Raw genomic sequence first — 20,705 nt, 5'->3', positions numbered from 1 at the left:
GCCTTGACTCTAAGTAGGTCAAGGACGATCCCTACCTATTAAACTGACCTCTGGTTTATTTCTGTTGTTTGTGATTTTCATTAGGGTCAATCTATCCCTGAGAATATGAAGATTTCTGGGTACACACAATATCCAGTTTCTCTGATCTTTTGTTCATTCTTTCCACCAATATCTATCAACTTTCTATTGTACTTCAGGCTCAGGAGCAGGTACTGGAGACATAGCAGTTAACAAATCAGAGTCTACATCCATAGAGCCACACCATTCCATTAGATCCTAAACTGAGTACCACCTCAACAGGTCTCATCAAAAACTTATATCCCTTTAAAAAACAAAAAACAAACGAACAAAAAAACCCAAAAACTTGTATCCCTTAACAACATGCAGTGTCCCAGAGTGCAACAGGCTGTTGCAAAGCCAGCGAGCTCCCATTCAAAGGACCAATGTGAGCAGAGATGGAACAGCTGTCTCTGAGTTACTTAGTAAAGGGTATCTAATGGAGTAGAAAATCTGGATAAGCTCCCTTTAAAAGTCCCTTCCACGGGGTGCCTGGGTGGCTCAGAGGGTTAAGCCTCTGCCTTCAGCTCAGGTGATGATCTCAGGGTCCTGCGATCCAGCCCCGCATTGGGCTCTCTGCTCAGCAGCGTTTCTGCTTCCCCCTCTCTCCCCCTTTGCCTGCCTCTCTGCCTATTTGTGATCTCTCTCTGTCAAATAAATAAATAAAATATTTAAAAAATAAAAAAGTCCCTTCTAGTCCAGAATTTGCTGATTAAATGACAGGACCCTAAGTACTGGCCAATAAAGGAAGACCTGGCAATTTCTTCTTTAACTGAATCATGTAAAGTTCTTTCAATTTAATTTTATTATTTATAAGGGGTAAGTGAAAACAAAGAAAATATGAACATGTAAAATATGTGGCAATATTTTTAAATGCACTTACCTTCTAAATTGTTGATATGTTTTGTATCTATGAGTCATTATTTCTTCCAGCAACTTAATAAACCTTTTTAAAGTCTTTACTTTATTATCCAGATCTAGGTAGGTTTCTTTTGCTTCTTGATACTGCCTGTTTTATGAGAAAAATATTAAGTCAGTAAGTGTCATTCAAAGAAACATAAAGAAAAGTAAAATCTCATGTATTTAATGGGGAAGAAGGGAGAGTACATGGAGTGCTAAGGGGCCCAGCAACCACAGGTGTCCTGTCTCCAGGCAAACTGTACTCCCAGAATGAGCATGTGCTGTCCCGAAGCTGAAGAGGGCTGGGCAGGAGAAAAGTCCAGGTCCTGGAGAAGGCAGAGGAAGTGAGGAAAGTACCGGGGTGGGGGGAACAGCACGGGGCAGAGTGGCAGATCGTAGAAAATGCCAGCCAGTCTACACCTTCTAAAAGTGAAGGGATCATACCAGAAGGCAAGAAATGTTTCCCTGAGTGACAGATGCCAGTGCAAGAACAGAGGAACAGAGCTGGGCATTAAGATCTGCCAACACCTGCCTGAACAAGACAAGGTCAAAGAGGCAGAGAAGGCAGGGTCCCTCAGAAGTGCTATTGCAGAGGGCAACAGCTCACTGGAAGAGGAGAGGAGAGAAGGTTGTTGACCGAGTCTGAAAGGCAACCTTGGCCAAGGCTCCACAGCTCCCCACCACAAGCTCATTCAGATGCCCAGCCAGGAAAGTCCATGTAAAAAATGAGTAACACAAAAGGCACAGATAGAGTCTCCACACACAGATATTAATGGAAATAGGCTTGGGATAGAGCAGCACCATGGCCCCTACAGACAAAGAAAACTCAACAAAACAAGGCTGTTACAAAGCTGATGAAAACTGTAATTGAAAACCACAAATTAGAACAGAACATGATGTAAGTTCTCACAGGAAGAGACACCTCAAAATAGACATAAAAAACCTGAAAGAATAGAGAAATCAAAGTACTCAGAGAACAGGTAAACAACAGCTGGTGATAACCAAGTAAGAGGAGGCAGCGGGTGAGAACCTGTAGAACCCAAGCGAGGGGAGAGGAAGGGGATGGACAAAAAAGAACAAGGATATGAAGACAGAGTGAGGAGATGATGCACAGCGGAAAAGTGACAACAAAGAAAACACTCACAGACACAGAGATCAGAAATGAGAAACGCAAAAACATGGGGAAAAGGAGAACATGATGAGACAGAATAACTAGAAGACAAAGGACATACAACATGTTTGCCACAAAGGCTATGCAAAACCAACTGAACGATAGCACAGCAAACACGTACCAGTAAAATACAAACAAGAAATTTTAAGAAATAAGGTAAATCTACGGATTAAAAAAACACAGTGTACACCAAGGAAAGGATGACAGAATCTGACATTCTGGACAAGTTACAGCTCTCATCATAAACAGATGGTCAGGAGAAAAAGAATGTTCTATCAGGCTGAACTATCCCTTCAAATTCAAAAGCTACAGACACACAGTTCTGAACATGCCAAAACAAAACAGATTACTTCACACGGCCGTTCTTAAGGATGCAATTAATTATAAGACAACCAAAATTTCAAATAGCTATGCAGCCCTTTGGAAAAAGAAAAAATACACTCTTCACATCAAAAATACTCAAAGAAAAATGAAATACATAAAAAGTTCACAGAAAAAGATATAAATAAATGGTCCTTAAGGCAGGAAAAGATGTTCAGACTCAGTATAAGTGAAGCGGAAATTAAAATTACATTGAGCAATATATTCTTCTCTTCTTCTTCTACTTTAAGGAAATCTACCCATTGGCCAAAAAAAAAAAAAAAAAAAAAAAATCTAAGGTTATCACACAGTTTAGGCTGAGGGGAAACAAGCCCTCGGACACACTGCCCTCAGGAGTGCCAACAAGCACAGTCCCAGGAAGGGTGTCTTCCAAAATGGAGTCAATCCTATAAAAATATCTGACTACACAATCAGACACATATACAAAATTATTTACTGTGACCATCATTTATAACAGCCAGGGATTAGATTAGAATTCGACTATCCATCAGTAGGAGATGATTCAATACCATGTAATCATAAAAAGCAATGAGAAAATACCTGTGTACTGATATAAAAAGATCTCTACAATGTATCGTTAAATCAAAGAAAGCAATCTGTCGAAGTTTATTTACTGCACTACCTCTTGTATCTGGCAACAATGAAGAATAACAAATATGCTCACATTACCTTGCATCTACATAAACGATGAAAACGTATTTAATAAATTTAATTAGGTAAAAAGAGAGAGAAAAGTGGTAGAGAGGAGACTGGAGAGGGAAGTAGACAGGCTTCACGGGTCCTCACTTCCAAGATGACCAAGAAAAGAAGGAATAATACTGGACGTGCCACAAAAGGCCACTGCCCCAGCCTCGCCTGTGGCACAACCCGGGATAAGGCTATTAAGTTGCTTATTCACTCAGGACATTCATTTGCTGCATCAGGGACACTGCCCAAGTGAGTGTCTTCTGCGGCTGGGTGCGAGCCTACAAGGCTGAGCGAGCCATGCTCTTCACAGCAGGGCAGCCGGGCAACCCTCTCGGGAGGGACCATAGGACCCAACACCCCCGTCCCCGATGTGGGCCCATGGGCTCTGCCCCTCGACCTCCAGTAAATGTGGTGGAAGAAGCCAAGTTCCTAAGGACTGAAGAAAAACTTCTCTGGAAAAAAAACAAACTTGGAGATTATACTTTATTTGTGTGTATGTATGTTTACTTTAAAAAAAATTTTTTTTAAATTTAAATCCAATTAACATATAGTGTATTGTTAGTTGCAGAGGCAGGGTTCAGTGATGCATCAGTCTTATATAACACCCAGCGCTCACTACACCACGTGCCCTCAATGCCCCTCCCCCAGTGACCCCCGCCTCTCCCCAGCAACCCTCAGTTTGTTTCCTACGATTAAGAGTCTCCTATGGTTTCTGGAGATTATACTTTAAGAGCAAAACAAAACACGTGAGGTATTGATCTATTGTAAAGAAAAACTACTCTTAACTATGATTGTGTTTCCTCCAATTGTTTTCCACTGTTTCTGTAAACAGAATTGAGAGCATTCCTGTTCTTGAACTTTATTATAAAAAGCTCTCCATAAAGTTAAACAGATGTAATTTTCTACTATAATTCAATCAGCATCCTATAGTTGCACATAATTCCTAATTTTCCAGCTTTAAATAAATACTGCTACAATAAACATACCCAGGCACAAATAGCTTTTCTCGTTTTGGATTATAATAACAAAATTATTTGGCCAAATTGAAATTTTTGAAGGTGTTTGACATAAGCTGCCTTAATGCTTTTCAGAAAAACTTCAATAATAATCACAGCTAACATTTTATGTATCCCAATATTGTTCATTAGGGACCAACTCATTTAATCCCTATAAACACCCTACAGCTATAGTTTCCCTATCTTACGGACAAGCAAGTTGAGGTTCAGAGAGATTAGGTAATTTGCAAAAGTCCCATAACTGGAAGTAAAACTGCAATTCAAAACAAGGTAGTCTTGCTTGAGAAACTGTGCTTTCACTACACTAACACACCTTCCATTCTTTTTTTTTTTTTTTAAGATTTTATTTATTTTTTGACAGAGATCACAAGCAGGCAGAGAGGCAGGCAGAGGCAGAGAGAGGGGAAGAGAAGCAGGCTCCCTGCTGAGCAGAGAGTCCGACATGGGGCTTGATCCCAGGACTCTCAGATCATGACCTGACCTGGAAGACAGAGACTTTAACCCACGGAGCCACCCAGGCTCCCACAGAGCTTCCATTCTTACCACTAACCTAAAAATAGCCATTTCTCTGAAATCTCACTGACATGAGACTGACACGTTATTTTTCATCTTGACATATATGAAAATGGCTTCTAATGGTTCTGGTTTGCATTTCTTTTAATTGCTTGTGAAGCTGAACATTTTTCCTATATGAATCTTACAGGTATAAAAATGGCATTTATGTTAAAATATCATTCCCTAATGAGTTTTCCTACAGTTCAGAAGAAAAAATGTTAATTATTTTTCTTAAAGATTTGTTAAAAAAAAAAAAGATGTATTTATTTTAGAGAGAGAATGTGTGTGTTGGGGGGAGGGGGGAGGGAGAGGGAGAGCGAGTCCTAAGTGGACTCCCCACTGAGCGCAGAGCCCCATGTTGGGCTCTCTGGGTCTCAATCCCATAACCCATGAGGTCAAGCTGGGCCACCCAGGTGCCCCATTAGTTTATTATGAATGACACACATGAAAAACGAGCTTGGTTATAACTATTGCTATGGTACCAGACCATACCATAGCAATACTCAAACCAAACTTAAGATTTACATATAAACATTTATTTTTTATGACTTAATATATATGAATAATAAAGCAGGAAAGTGACCAACCACTTACCTCATTATTTCCTCTCGATCTCCATGACTAGCATGTTCGGCTTGTATCTTTTGTCTTAATCTATTAATTTCTTTGTCCAGAATTGATGCAGATTTTTTGACTTCTATCCGTTCTGGGCAGATTTGTCTTGCTTGTGACATTTTCTCCTAAGGTTATATCTTAAGTTTAATATCTTTAAAACTTTTCTTTGACATAGTAATAAATTGTACTACTTGTGCCAACAAAAGCAAAGTAAAATTCTGAACTTAGGATCAGACTTTTACATGTATTTTGATTACTTTTACTAACAATGTTATTTAAGCCTTACATTGAGAAGAGTTTAGACTATACAGCTTCAAGAGAAAATTGCATTACTATGCACAACTTTAGCAATTTGTAAGATCTCCGTATCTTCCTAGTGAAACCAATTTCAAGTGGCAGTTATGAAAAGTGTGGCAGACTGCTTTCTGTGTTTTAGAATGGCCTCTGAACACCAAATAGTACTGAAAACATAAACAAAAAGACCCTCATATTCATAAAATATTAAAAAACTCAAAGCACCTTTATATATAGTACTTATTTTACATTCACAACATTCCACATAGTGAGTCATAAACAAGTGAGACAAGAGATCAGAGTTTAAAGGCTTTTCCTAAGAAAAGTTGGAATCTCTTCCAGTTACACCAAGGTTGCCTTCAACTTCTCATCTAAAAACAGGGCTGCTGCTGACAGCTGTTAAAAAAGGTGTGTAGGGGGGCTCCTGGGTGGCTCAGAGGGTTAAAGCCTCTGCCTTCGGCTCAGGTCATGATCCCAGGGTCCTGGGATCGAGCCCTGCATTGGGCTCTCTCCTTGGTGGGGAGCCTGCTTCCTCTCTCTCTCTCTCTGCCTGCCTCTCTGCCTATTTGTGATCTCTATTGAATAAATAAATAAAATCTTAAAAAAAAAAAAAAAAAAGGTGTGTAGGAAGCAAGAGCTGAATTTCAGCCCAGTCCACACCCATGCTGCTCAGAGGAAGGGGTGCCTTTTTCTGACATAAAATTGCTGTCCACTTGCCAAGCTGGACATGTAAGGAGTTGAGTAGCTGAGAGCAAGTGCCACTTTCCAAATCACTCCGAGGCATGAGATTAAACTTGCTGCCTGACCCAGAGCCTTCTCCGTGGTGGGGCGCCTCACTGATTCAAACAGCCGTCGCTACACAGAACAGATAACTCATCAGACAACGTGTCTATATTTGGAAAGATGACGTTAAGGAAAACACTTTAACAGCCCTGACAGAGGTGGTAAACAAAACATAAAAGAAAAATGCTGGATAACCTCTAATTCTTTTTCTTTCATATCGAGTTCTCGTTTCTTTTTATTTAAAGTATCCAAGTGTTCCTTCTGCTTTTCCTCATAATGCCGCTTCCCTCGCTTTTGGTTATCCACTTCAGAATCAGCAAGGTTTAACTCATCCTGTTGAAAGAAAGCCAAAATAATCTTTAAAGAAAAGATTGTTTTAAAAAAACAATTACCAGCATAGGTACAAAACTAACTGATAACACGGTGGACAGGGTTGTTAATGTTGCTTCCAGAGGCAAGTGGCAGTGCTCAGATCCAGGCGTATGAATGGAAGTGAAGGGTTTCCACAAATTAAGAAGTCACATTATTATATTCAAATCCTAACATGAAGTCTCCACATATTATGGTGCTTTCAACTATATTTTGGGAAATAAGATAGTTTTGTGGAAAGTCAAAAGTGTTAAGCCTGAAAAGACTTAAGACAATCCAAGTGCTGGATATTTACAGAGGTGATCTGGCTTTTTAAAAAGGGGAGTCACCGTGGAAGAGAAAAGGATGCAAAGATACTTTTCACTGACCTATTTATCAGTCTGGAAACATAACTCACAATTTTAGCATTTTTAAGATGCCATTAAAAATAAATAATAGTTGGGGCGCCTGGGTGGCTCAGTGGGTTAAATAAAGCCTCTGCCTTTGGCTCGGGTCATGATCCCAGGGTCCTGGGATCGAGCCCCGCATCAGGCTCTCTGCTCAGCCGGGAGCCTGCTTCCTCCTCTCTCTCTGCCTGCCTCTCTGACTCCTTGTGATTTCTGTCTGTCAAATAAATAAATAAATCTTTTAAATAAATAAATAAATAGATAGATAGATAGATAGATAGATAAATAAATAAATAAAAGTGGACTATGATAAAGTAAAGATCCATATTATAATGCACAACAACCACTGGAAAAAGAAAAAAGTTATGGATTAAAAACAAGCAGAAGAGATTAAAAAAGGGAACACTAAAAATTACCAGGGTAACCCCAAAAGGAAAAAAGAGGAAACAGGAATAAGAACAATTAAAACACAAATAGAAGCTAACCTTTTTTATAAAGATTAAATGCTTTCTTTCTTTTTTTTTTTTTTTAAAGATTTTATTTATTTGACAGAGAGAGATCACAAGTAGGCAGAGAGGCAGGCAGAGAGAGAGAGAGAGGAGGAAGCAGGCCCCCTGCTAAGCAGAGAGCCCAACGCGGGACTCGATCCCAGGACCCCGAGATCATGACCTGAGAATGCTTTCTTTTTAAGACCAAGTACAAGGCAAGGATCTAGGCCCATTCTACTCAACACTGTATTGCAGGCTCACGCTAATTCAATGAAAATGTAAAAAGGAAAAAAAAAATGTAAAAAGGAAATAAAAAGCAAAGATATCGGAAAGGAAGAGTAAAACCACATTTAAAAAAAGAGAAGACTGGAGTGCCTGAGGGGCTCAGTCAGTTGCGTGTCCAGCTCTTGGTTTCAGCTCAGGTCATGATCTCAGGATTGTGGAATTGAGCCCTGCGTTGGGCTCCATGCTGAGTGTGGAGCCTGACTGGGATTCTCTTTCCCACTCTTTCTGTCCTAACCCCCCCCAAATATATAAATATATAAAATCTTAAAAAAAAAAAAAAAAGAGAGAGAGAGATTGTATGAAGAAATTTCAAAGGAAAAGCTTTTAAATTAGTAAGTTTAGAAAACTCACTGGATACAAAACCAAAACAAAAATCAGTAATATTTCTACATGTTAGGAATAATTTAAAAATTACTTAAAATCTGTAAAATTCACTATAGCATCAAAAATATCAAACATATACCCAGAATAAAGAACTCTTAAAACTCAAAAAGAAAAATATATAACACAGTGAAAAAAGGGCAAAGCTTTGATCAGACATTTCTCCAAAGAAGATACACACATGAACAATATGAACATAATTTGTTCAACAGTATTAGACATAAGGAAAATGCAAATCAAAACTACAAAGAACATTTCATTCTTTGGGGCACCTGGGTGGCTCAATAATCATCTGCCTTTGGTTCCCGTTACAACCCCAGGATCCTGAGGTGGAGCCCCATATCAGGCTCCCTGTTCACCCAGGAGTCTGCTTCTTTCTCTCCCCACCCCTGCTTGTGTTCTCTCTTGCTATCTCTCTCTCAAATAAAATCTTAAAAAAACAAATTCACACCTAATAATATGGTTAAAATAGAAAAGGCATACAATAACAAGGATGTGAAGGAACTGTGACACTCAAACATCACTGGTGGGAACATAAAGTGGTGCACTTTTGAAAATAATTTCAAAGTTTCTCAAAACAGCGTAAGTGTGTGGTCCAACAATTCTACTTCTAGGTCTTTATCCAAAAGAAAGAAAAACATGTACATGAATGCTCACAGCAGGAGGACCTGAAGTACCATCAAATGATGAATGGCTAATAAAATGTGATACACAATAATAAAATGGCATATTACTAGGGCATACAAACTTACTGCTGATACATGCTACAGTGGGGACGAAGGTTGAAAACATTATACCAAGTGAAAGAGTCCGGTCACAAAAGACCACATATTGTATGATTTCACTGACATGAAATTTCTAAATAGGCAAATCCATAGAAACAGAAGTAGTGGTTGATTAAGTGTGTATTCTGTGCACAAAATACAGCTCCCAAATATATTTTGTTAGATGTACATAGAAACACTTCTACTCAGGAACTGTGAAAGGTGTTTAGTTTTAATTTCAGCAGCCACATGTTCATATGCCAGTGTATCAAAGTGCAATTAGCTTTTGTTATGTTTATCTCGTATCCTGTGACTTTGCTGAACTAATTTTTTAGTTCTAGGAGTTTTCTTGTAGACTCCTTGAGGTTTTTTTTTTTTTTCCAAGTAGACAATTATGGCATGTCAAATAGAGTTTTATTTCCTCCTTTACAATCTGTGTATTATTTCCTTTTCTTGTCATATTGCACTTGCTAGTACTTCCAATACTAACTACAGTGAGTAAATACAGCAAGACAAACATCTTTACCTTCTTCATGCTAACTAGATTGTTTCTGGCCTTTAATGTGACGGAAGAAAATCTTTATTTCTGTTTTTCCAAGGACTTTTTAAAAAAATCATGAATGAGTGAAGGTTATCAAATATTTTTTCCTCACTGATATATGATTTCTCTTCTTCAGCCTATTAATATGGTGGAAATAGTCTTGCATCTCCAGAATAAGTAAACCTCATGTGGTCACTGTGAATAATATATAATAAGGATATGTATTTTATAGAGATATAGATTTTAAGATTTTATTTATCTACTTGACAGAGAGAGAGAGATCACAAGCAGGCAGAGAGGCAGACAGAAAGGGTGAAGCAGGCTCCCTGCCAAACAGAGAGCTTGATATGGGGCCCAAGCCCAGGACCCTGAGATCATGACCTGAGCCAAAGGCAGACGCTTAACCGACTGAGCCATGCAGGTGTTCCTATATATTGTTTTTCTAATAAATTGTTCAGTGCTGTAAATTTCCCAAATCACCTTCATTTTCATTTGGCTCAATATTTTAAAATTTCTCTCAATACTTCCTCTTTGGACCCTGGGTTATTTAGAAGGATGATAAGTTTCACGTATTTTAAAATTATCTATTAAAAGATTTTTAATTGATGATCTTTCAATTAAAGATTTCTAGTATGAATGCATTATAATTAGGAAACACACTGTTTAATTTCAGTTCTTTTAAATTGGTTTTTTTTTTTTAATGGTCCAGAAGATCATCTATCTTGGTGTACATGCCATAGGCACAGGAAAATGAGGTGTGTTCTGCTGGTGTTGTTAATCTCTAAGTAATTCTCTAAGTACTAGGTCCTATACGCTGATGGTGCTGTTCAATTTTCTAAATCCTTACTGATTTTCTGTCCTATCAATTAGTGAGGGAGTTTTGTCATATTTTGCAGGTTATATGTTTGGTGCAGCTGTGCTGTTCTGGTGCACACATTTACAATTGCTATCTATTCTTGGTGGAGTAATATGTCCTTCTCTGCCTCTGGTAATTTTATTTTGAAGTGTGCCTTACAGATTTTAATACAGTCACCCCTGCTTTCATTTGATTATCGTTTGCAAGATATATAAACTTCCATTTGTTTATTTCACTCTGTCCATAGGTTACATTTGAATTGACCTTGTAGATAACATATATGCTAGTCATGTTTTTAACCTAATCTGCTTATACCTGTCTTTTTTTTAAGATTCTATTTATTTATTTATTCAAGAGCTAGAAAGAGAGAAAGAGTAAAACCTGCTGGTGGGGTGGAGGGGCAGAGGGAGACGGAGAGACAGAGAGTCACTGCACTGAGCATGGGAGACTGATGCAGGGCTTGACCTCATGACCTGAGCCAAAACCAAGAGTCAGAAGTTTAACCAACTGAGCCCTGTTCCTATATCCGTCTTTCAATTATTTATTTAGACTACTTACATTTAATATAATTATTTATATAATTAGGGCTTAAGTCTGTCATTTGTCTTTTTATCTTCTTTTTCCTTCATGTGGGTTAAACATTTTTTTTAGAATTTCACTTTGATTTGTCCATATATAGTACTTTTGAGTGTATCTCTCTGAACAGCTTTTTTGTGGTTGCTCCAGGTATTATATATATATTTTATATATTTAACAACATAGTCTACTGGTCATAATTTTTACCAGCTTGATTATAAATACACAAGTCTTACCTCCCATTCTAGCCCTTTATGCTTCCTTATTTTTTAGCATAATTGTCTTAAAATATTTCCTCTACGTATTTTAGAACCATCTCAGACTCAGACATTATTAAAATTTTATTTGGTTTTAAACATAATTTTAAAGACTTGAGAAGGAAAGTCTGCTGCATTTACATATATGTTTAACTTGTTTTTCTTCCTTCCTCATGTTCCAAAATTCCTTCTATTTTTTTTCTATTTAGAGAACTTTTAGCCATTCTGTTAGAACAAGTCTGTTGGCAACAAGTTCTCCAAGTTTTCTTTCATCTGAAAATATTTCAATTTTTCCTTTACTGCTGAAAGATATTTATGTTGCAATTAGATTACGGGTTGGCTGGTCTTCTCTTTCAGCACTGGAAAATGTGCGACTTCCATGTGGTCTCCATAGTTTCTGATGAGAAACTGGCTATCATTCAAATATTGTGTTTGTTTCCCATAGAGGTAAGGTTTCTCACTTAGTGCTTTTAAGACTTTAGCTTTCAGAAGTTTGACTATGATGTGTCTTATTGTGGATTATCTTGGGTTTATCCTGTTTGGCGTTCACTCACTTTCTTAATCTGTAAATTCAGACTCTTTTGCCAAATTTGGAAAGGATGCAGCTATTATTTCTTGGAGTACGCTTTTAGCCCTGTCCTCTTTCTCCTCTCTTTTGAGGACTCCAATGATACAAATGTCAGATCTTTGGTTATATAGTCTCACAAGTCCTTAAAGTGTTATTCATTTTTTTTCAGACTTTTTTTCTTTTCTTTTCCTTTCTTTTTTTTTTTTCTTTTGCTTGGTTCAGTCTATTTTCTCTCTGTTGTTCAGTTTAATAAAGGAAAATAAAGAAAAATTATGAACTACATGTTCAATACCTATGATAAATGTCAATGAAACAACATAATCCCTAAGAAGAAAGCTTAAATAGTTCAGTATCAACTAAAGAAAATGAATTCATAGAGAAACTATAGGCCACAAAAAAGATTATAGGCCAAGATAGCTTTGCTGGTATATTCTATATGTAAAAAAGAAATAATTCCAAATCTGCAAAAACTTTCAGAAAAGGGAAGGGGAAACACTTCCAAACTTATTTTATAAGGCCAATACAGCCATAATTAAAAAATATATATATCAAACACATCACAAGAGATTCAAAGACTAATGAACAAACACAGGTCAAAAATCTTTAAGAGGATGTAGTATACACACACACACACACACACACACACACACACGCACACACACACATACACAATGGAATGTTAGCCACAGAAAAGAAAGAAATCCTGAAGTTTGCAACAACATGGATGGAACTAGAGAGTATTATCCTAAGTGAAATAAGCCAGAGAAAGACAAATACTATATAATTTCACTCATATGTGGAATTTAAGAAACAAAACAAACAAAGGGGAAAAAGAGGGAGAGGCAAACCAAGAAACAGACTCTCAACTACAAAGAACTGACAATCACCAGAAAGGAGGGGGTGGGGGGATGGGTGAAATAGGTGATGGGGATTAAGAGGTGCACTTGTGATGTACACAGGATGTTGTATGAAGTGTTGAATCACTATGCTGTACATCTAAAATTAATCTTGCACTGTATGTTAACTGGAATTCAAATAAAAACTTAAGAAAAAGTCTTCACTAAAATTTTGATGGATTTAAGAACCACCAAAAGAAGGTTTAGACTGGAAGACAGTTTGTTCATTTACTGTGATATACAAAGACTTGTACACTAACGGTCAAGGCAGCTTTATTTATAAAGCCCCCAATATAAATATTCAATTTATAATAGCCCCCAAACTGGAAACCTGTATGTCCCTCAATAGGTAAAAAATAAACAAACAATGACATAGCAAATATAATGGAACACTATTCAACAACAGAAAGGAATGAATGACTGATTCAAGTAAAAATATAAATGAATATCAAAATCAAGAAGAGTAACTTTTATTCTATTCACTTTCAAAATATAGTGTGGACGTATGTGCTAGACAGTGTGTTATATCCTGAAGAAGGTCAAACCAAAAAACAGTAAGAGTACATAATGTATGATTCCATTATACATAATTCTAGAAAGTGTGTAGACTAGAGTTAACAGCAAGGAGACTGGTAATGAGGAACATGGAGTGAGGACAGAGAGATTACAAGGGACATGGGGAAACTTTTGAGTGTGAAGAAAACATTCCATTCTCTGTGGTTTCACAGTTTATACATGTCAATACCTATCAAACTGTATACTTTCATTGTGTATTCACTACACATCAATTGCATCTCAATAAAACTGTTTTAATTCAAAAGGGTCCTGATTTGGGGTGCCTGGGTGGCTCAGTTGGTTAAGTGTATGCCTTTGGCGCAGGTCATGATCCCAGGGGCCTGGGCTCAAGACCCACATCAGCCTCTCCCTCTCTTGCTCCCCCTGTCAAATAAATAATTATTTAAAAAATAATTAAAAAAAAAAAAAGTCTCCTGATTTAAGGACCACCAAATTAAATTTTACTCTGTGTGTTGGTTTGGTTTTTGGACCCAGCACTAGCCATACACACTGTGATGATCATGGTCAGCCTTAGGAGCTACAGTCAGAGAAAGAAATAAACACCAACCAAAACAGTCAAAACAGACTCAAGAAAGACAGAATATTTGGAAGTAACCCAAAAGGAAAAGAACTTGTGAGGTATCTGAAAATATCTACCTCATATAACACTGGATATAGGCTACCTTCTATTTTAAGACTACAGTTTATTACAGCTTGTTCATACTGCTAAAAATAACTATCCCCCAATCAGAGAAAGACAATTATCATATGATCTCACTGATATGAGGAATCTGAGAAACAAGACAGAGGATCATGGGGGAAGGGCGGGAAAAATGAAATAAGATGAATGCAGAGAGGGAGACAAGCCACAAGAGACTCTTAACCTCGAAACAAACTGAGGGTTGCTGGAGGGGAGTGGGTGGGAGGGATGGGGATGCTGGGTGATGGGCGCTGGGGAGGGTATGTGCTATGGTGAGTGCTGTGAGTTGTGTAAGACTGATGAATCACAGATCTGTAGCCCTGAAACAAATGATACAGGATATGTTAATAAAAAACAAAACCCAAAAAACTATTCCCCATGGTAGATACCTGATTATAAAAGGGTTCTATGAAAACTAAAAACATTGTTACATCGATGGAGAAAAGCTGTTCCTTTACTTCAAACAGAATTTTTAAAAGTGGGTGCAACTGATGTAGTAGGAGACATTACAGTTAGTGAGTAATTTATGAAACAGGATGTTTGAATAATTGTGGTAGGAACTTTCACACTAAATATGTCGTTTGTTTCAGGGAGTCAAAGAGTAAAGTGTTTCAGGCCACATTTGTGCCGGTAAATCTTCCCTCCCAGCAGCTGTGGAAATGTACAGACTTCACTTGTGAAATAGGATGAAAAGAACCTGATCTGGTCGCTACCCCTTCCTCCACATTTACCATGACTGATCTGTCCTTGTGCACTTCATAAATGTATGTCAAATTTAAAACCAAAAGTGAAGCAAGAGGGTATTTTATTTCATTTCATCTTATCGATGGAATGAAGGGCTACCGATACGAACAGCCAGTTAACGACACCCATCCTGGGTTAGGTGAGGATTACAAGGGATTAGGTCTAAAATTAAAGTCTGATGTAGTAGCCCTAAACCAGTAGCATTTCTAACCTTTAAGAAGTCACAGCCTTTAAAAAGTAGGCTGGGATGGTAGAAGGAACATAATCATTAAAAAATGTTACTATCATAGATGCCTAAGAAAACCAGTGTTACTCTGTGACATTGGATGAATTGCTTCAGTGCTATTACTGGCACTTGTTTCATATAAACCTCTATCAATTATGAGGTTTTAAAAAATTAAAAAATATTACCTTGGAATTTTTAAAAGCACATGATCACCCATCACCAAACAAGCTATCAGAAACAGAGGGCTTCCTATTCTAATAATGTAGCCCATCTCTTCTAGTAGGCTCAATGTGGGTCATGTTCCCCGTCCAACAAATTCAACTTGCAACTAAAACTACAGCATTAAGTATGTAGTATAAATCTAAACAAATTGTTCAATGTGAGTAAAATATTCCCCGTACCAAAATTTCAATGACTATATATCTAAGCGGAGCCCTTTAACCCTCACCATCCCCGACACAACATCAACAGTTGTCCTAAAAGCAAACAGATCACATCTAAAAGCTGCTAATGTATCATGACAGCAGTGTCTCAGGAATTAAATTATTTTGTTAACCTGTTGGTCCTGCTGTTATTGATGGACTAGTGAGACACGACACTGGGGAGGAAAAGCCTCTGGGCTGCTGGCTGACTGCAGGCAAGTTCACTGAAGTTCTCCCCTCCTGGCTTTCAGTTATTTGCAGCCAAGGCAAAGAGCTAAGATCAAGAACCCTCACTGCCCTATGCCCATATTTTCTGCTCTTAAACTTTTTCAAACTCCCAATTCCAGGAGTTGCGTTAGCCTAGAGGTCCCTAAAAGAACAAAACAGAGCTCTTCATCATTTCTTGTTTTGAATTTTAAATTGTCTGGGATGAGTAATTTAGGTGCTGATCTTTCCTTTCCTAATGTTGTTTTAACATATCTCATCATTTTGATTTTAAGACACCCTGTTCTGTCCCTTACCCATTTAAAATATTTTTTTATCCTACCTTTGCTGTGGCTTCACTGCTTTAATTCCTGAGTGCTGAATTCTACCTTGTTTATTCCTGATGATTTTTAATATTTATCTTACTCTGTCTTACTTTGTTTTCTTTTAAAAACTAGTTTTGTCTTTTTTTATTTTAGATTTCTTGCCTTTTTCTTATTTCCTGTAGCAAATGCTTTCATAATTATTTTTCTCAATATTACCTTCAATACATTCTCCTTCCTCACAATTTTAATATTGAAACGTTAGCTGGTTAAGCATCTGCCTTTAGCTCAGGTCATGATCATAGGGGTTCTGGGATCGAGTCCCATGTTGGGGTCTCTGCTCAGCAGAGTCTGTTTCTCCCTCTAGCTCTACCTGATGCTCCCCCTGCTTCTGTGCTCTCTCTCTGTCAAATACATAAATGAAATCTTAAAAAAAAAAACCAAAACAAAAAACTTTATCATTAATTTTCTTAATCTTCTTAATCAGCTAACTTATCAGTCTGTTTTCCCATTTTTTATTCTTATCACAAATAAAAAGGACTTAAGTTGCTCTGGGTTATACATCAGGCAGGACCCCAGGCCCTGGACAACAGTTCCAGAGAGACCACAGCAAACCGTTTTTCTAGGCAGCACATCTGGCACCTTCCTCTAATATTCTCCCAACGCTGTAAGTCAGGCTTTCTAAAATTTTCAGTGGACACAAGTATAGTAAAAGTTATATGCACAATTCTTTAAAGCTATTAAAATATCTAAAACCATTTTGATTCAAAGGGAGTTTTCCTGCCCAAAAAAGGGGTTAATGTTGAAATTGTATCACCAACATACCCCTCTCAGACTCTTCTCAGAGTCTTGTAAAAAAATTTAAAGTTCTGAGAATAATTGAACTATTCATAAAAATGATAATGACAATAAGCTATTGATAATTAAGCTAATAAAAAACAGGGAAATTTACATATTTAATTGTTAAATAATTTTCTTTTCCTAAATTTGGTTTCAAAAAGCATGTGCTTAAAAAAAAGAAAAGACCAGTTTAATTGAGGCTGGAACATTAACAGAGACATATCAATAAATAAGAATTCAGTGGTATTTTATTTCAAAGTTGGCTTTTATATCTAATCAATAACTATTTTTATATAACTAATCCCTGAAAGACTGAAGGAACACAAGGAGGGACAATGGAATAGGTGAGCACAGAAAGAGAACAGATGGATAAGATATCCATGCTTCTGGTTCTAAAAAAGGAAGAAGAAAATCACAAAACAAAGAGGGAACCAAATTGTAATCTTCTGGGGGAACAATTTTGGCAATTTATGATCCTAAAGAGATTAACAGAAATGTTTAATTCTAACTGACCTACTGATGAAAATTGGTTTACATCCCATTTTATGTGGTTATATTCACATTTGACCATGAATTCTATTAGGGAATTATCTAGCAAGTACAGCACGGATACACAACTGAACCATAAAATATGCATATAACAGAATAACAATAACATATACCTTAAGTGGTTCTGCTAGGTCTGAGAGCTGATTAATTTTCTGTTTAATTGCATCATACTTGTTTTCTGCTTCTATTTTCAGACTTTTAAGATGTTCCATATTTTTTTTTTGTTGTTCCATATTTTTCTCAACCATTTTCATTTTTATTTTATTTTCTTGCGCTTCATCTTCCTGGTTACATTTACAGAGCATATGGAGTTAATTAAAATACTTAAGTTATGAAATAGAAAAACAGTATGAAATTCTGAGAGAGGAGACACTACAGGCTCCAGGCAATCTTGATGAAAGACAAATACAAAGAACACTAGTATATTCTCATACCCTTAGTTGTTAATCAGGAAGTACAAGAAAATGACTCAATAAAAAGATGGACATTTGGGAGACAAGTTAAACTATACTCTGCTTGAGGTCATCAACAAAGGAGAAGAACTTTTATTTTATCTAGTTACACTGTCTTTCAAAGTGCAGTGTACTGAATTAGCCCCAGCAAAAGTTAGATGCTGAGGAAACAAAAATGACCAAGACATAGCCCATACCTTTAAGAAATCTAAGGAATTAAAGCAGAAAAATAAACAGTGGAAAACAAAATTACTGATAACAAATGAAGACAAATTCTCATTCCCAGAAAGCTCCCATACACTTTATGTCTTGTTCTCTGTGATATCTCTCAGCACTTAATACGGTGCCTGGTGCAGAGTGGATACTTAATAAATAGTTATTCACTTTAACCAGACCCAATCTACCTAATTCACTGTTTACTGTAACTCAGAGAAGCTAAGCTGAATGTCATACACAGTTCCTTGGAGGGGGGAAAAAAAAAGAGTAACAAATGTGTGATAAATTAAAATGAAAACCAGTTTCTAACAGACAAAAAAACCAACAATGCGGAGCCTAGCTACAACTGACTAAGATATCCATTAATACTAATACTGACTAATTGTGAAATATACTATGCTAGGCAGTTTGGTTTAAAAGGCCACTGTTCAGAAACATACTGTTTAAGCTTTGATAGTTTTATTACATGCAGTAGAAGACAGAATCAATTATTATGCATGCAAGTTACATATACAAAACACTAAGGAATTTAAATGCTGGAAGCCAGGTAGTTTCTACCTTATTTGTAAATGAAGACAGCAATCATAAAAACTAGCTCCAATTAAAGGATTAAAAAAAGGCTGAGAGAAGGTGCTATTAACATAAATGACAGTTTTGTCCTTTAACACTACATTTAAACGGAGGAAAAGAATCTTACCAATGTTGCAATATCTACAGACTGGTGTTCTTCTATATTCTCAAGCTCCCGAATTTCAGAAATACTTTCTGTTATTTTTACCTGAAAGAAAGGTATTTCAACTTTAGTAACATAAAATAAATTAAAGGGGTGCCTGGCTGGCTCAGTCAATAGAGCATGTGACTCTTGATCTCAGGGTTGTGAGTTTGAGCCCCATGCTAGGTGTAGAGATTAGTTAACAAAATAAAATCTTCATAAATAATTAATTAAAAACAAACAAAACAAAACCCCAGAAAGGATATATTAATCCACAAAGTTCTTATTTGCTTTTGTTACAGAGGGGGTTCTGTAGCTAATGAAAGAGACACATTAGTATTAAATGAACAAAAGGAAGTTGTGTATAAAGTCTGCTGCTATCACCCTTATGACTAATCCACTCCCATGGAAAAAAAGATAGAAGAATTCCATCTTAGCATTTAAAATGATGACAGTGTTGGATTCATCGAGAAAATCTTTTTCTGAAACACCCAGATTGAGGTTACGGCAAGATTTCTCCAATGCAGTGCTTCACAAAGTATGACCCAAGCACACCCTGGTGCTTCTGAGACTCTTTCAAGGGGTCATGAGGTCAACACTATTTTCATAAAAACACTAAGACACTATGTACCCTTTTTATCATTTACAAAAATATAAAAATGTCAATTTTCTCACTAATTTTTGGTTTTAGAAAAATATCCATAGAAATGTTATTTTTGTTAACACATGAGTTTTTGTTAAGTACACCAATAAACCAATAAATATTCTTAAAGTTTTTTTTTTTTTTAAGATTTTATTTATTTGAAAGAGGGAGGGGGAGAGCAGGAGCATGAGTAAAGGGAAGAGCAGAGGGAGCAGACTCCCCACTGAGCTGGAACCCAGTAGAGAGGGGCTCGATCCCAGGACCCGGACACCATGACCTGAGATGAAGGCAGCTGCTTAACCAACTGAGCCACTCAGACATCCCTTAATTTTTAATAATTAGGTAAAACCCACACACATGAAAGCTCTTTTAAGACTGTAAAGGGGTTTGAGGCCAAAAAGTCCGAGAACTGCTCCTCTAAAACTAAATGAATGTAGGAACTTGAAAACAATTACGAAGTAGTAAGTTGAAAAAAACAAAAGGACTTTTTTTTTTTACCTTTAACTCTCTATAATGTATTTGGCGCCTTCTAAGAAATTCTTCATTGCGCTTAATATCCTTTTCAAGGGCAGACAAATGTTGCTGAAGATTTAATATCTGGGCCTTTTTATTTTCAACTTCATTCTCCAAGTCACTGGGCAGAGAGGAGAGGATAAAAAACACCTTAAATCTATTTCTGAAAATTACAAATACTTTAGATCTTTACAAGGAAGAGCTTATTTGTGATAGCTTATTTGCAACTCTGTTCAGTTAAACCAGTTCTATATTCCTACCGAGTTATTAACAACATGAAAATATAGAGATTTCAGTAGAATCTAAACAGAGTCATAGTTGACTCATTTCATTAAGAAATGTTTATGATTTCTGTGTGGCAGGCATCACGCGCAGTGACAGGCAGAGGTAGAAACAGAAGGATTCAAAGAAAAGGGGAAAAAAAACCCTAGGAGATAAACTGTAACGCTAAAATGTCAACATGACACTTTATATCCTCAGAACTACAGGAACCTAGGAATAAGCCTGGGAGAAGTGACAACTAAACTGTTTTCTTAAAGGTTCCCTCAGCTGGACCAACTAAGGGACACAGAAAGACACACACTGAAGCACAGAGAAGTGAAAGAGAAACTCGACAGCTCAACACAGGCTGTCGCTAGGTAAATGCTCCAAACATGTGGGAGTGGGAGGATGGAGAGGGAGACAATGAAAAGAGATGGGAGAAAAAGCCAGCGGATGCCAAAGCCATAAAGCGTCTCTGTGACAGCAGTCATTGTCTTCAGAAGTCAACTGTTCCTGCCT

At 37.0% G+C, this 20,705-nt stretch overlaps 1 protein-coding gene across 3 annotated transcripts in view; it reads right to left on the bottom strand.

Annotated features, from left to right (window-relative positions):
- Nucleotides 1-20,705, bottom strand: part of SMC6 (structural maintenance of chromosomes 6) — a 76,011-nt gene that overhangs the window by 10,095 nt on the left and 45,211 nt on the right. For all 3 annotated transcript variants that reach the window (XM_032353248.1, XM_032353247.1, XM_032353249.1), the window contains 6 exons: nt 19,911-20,046; nt 18,755-18,835; nt 17,503-17,673; nt 6,655-6,792; nt 5,362-5,507; nt 941-1,066 (listed from right to left, as the gene is read on the bottom strand). In XM_032353248.1, coding sequence (XP_032209139.1) covers nt 941-1,066; nt 5,362-5,507; nt 6,655-6,792; nt 17,503-17,673; nt 18,755-18,835; nt 19,911-20,046 — 798 coding nt within the window. The remainder of the gene's footprint in view (nt 1-940; nt 1,067-5,361; nt 5,508-6,654; nt 6,793-17,502; nt 17,674-18,754; nt 18,836-19,910; nt 20,047-20,705) is intronic.

The sequence above is a fragment of the Mustela erminea genome, chromosome 7, assembly GCF_009829155.1.
Source record: "Mustela erminea isolate mMusErm1 chromosome 7, mMusErm1.Pri, whole genome shotgun sequence".
Lineage (NCBI taxonomy): Eukaryota > Metazoa > Chordata > Mammalia > Carnivora > Mustelidae > Mustela > Mustela erminea.
Note: the sequence above shows the minus strand (reverse complement) of the source record. Positions and strands in the feature narration are given on the sequence as shown.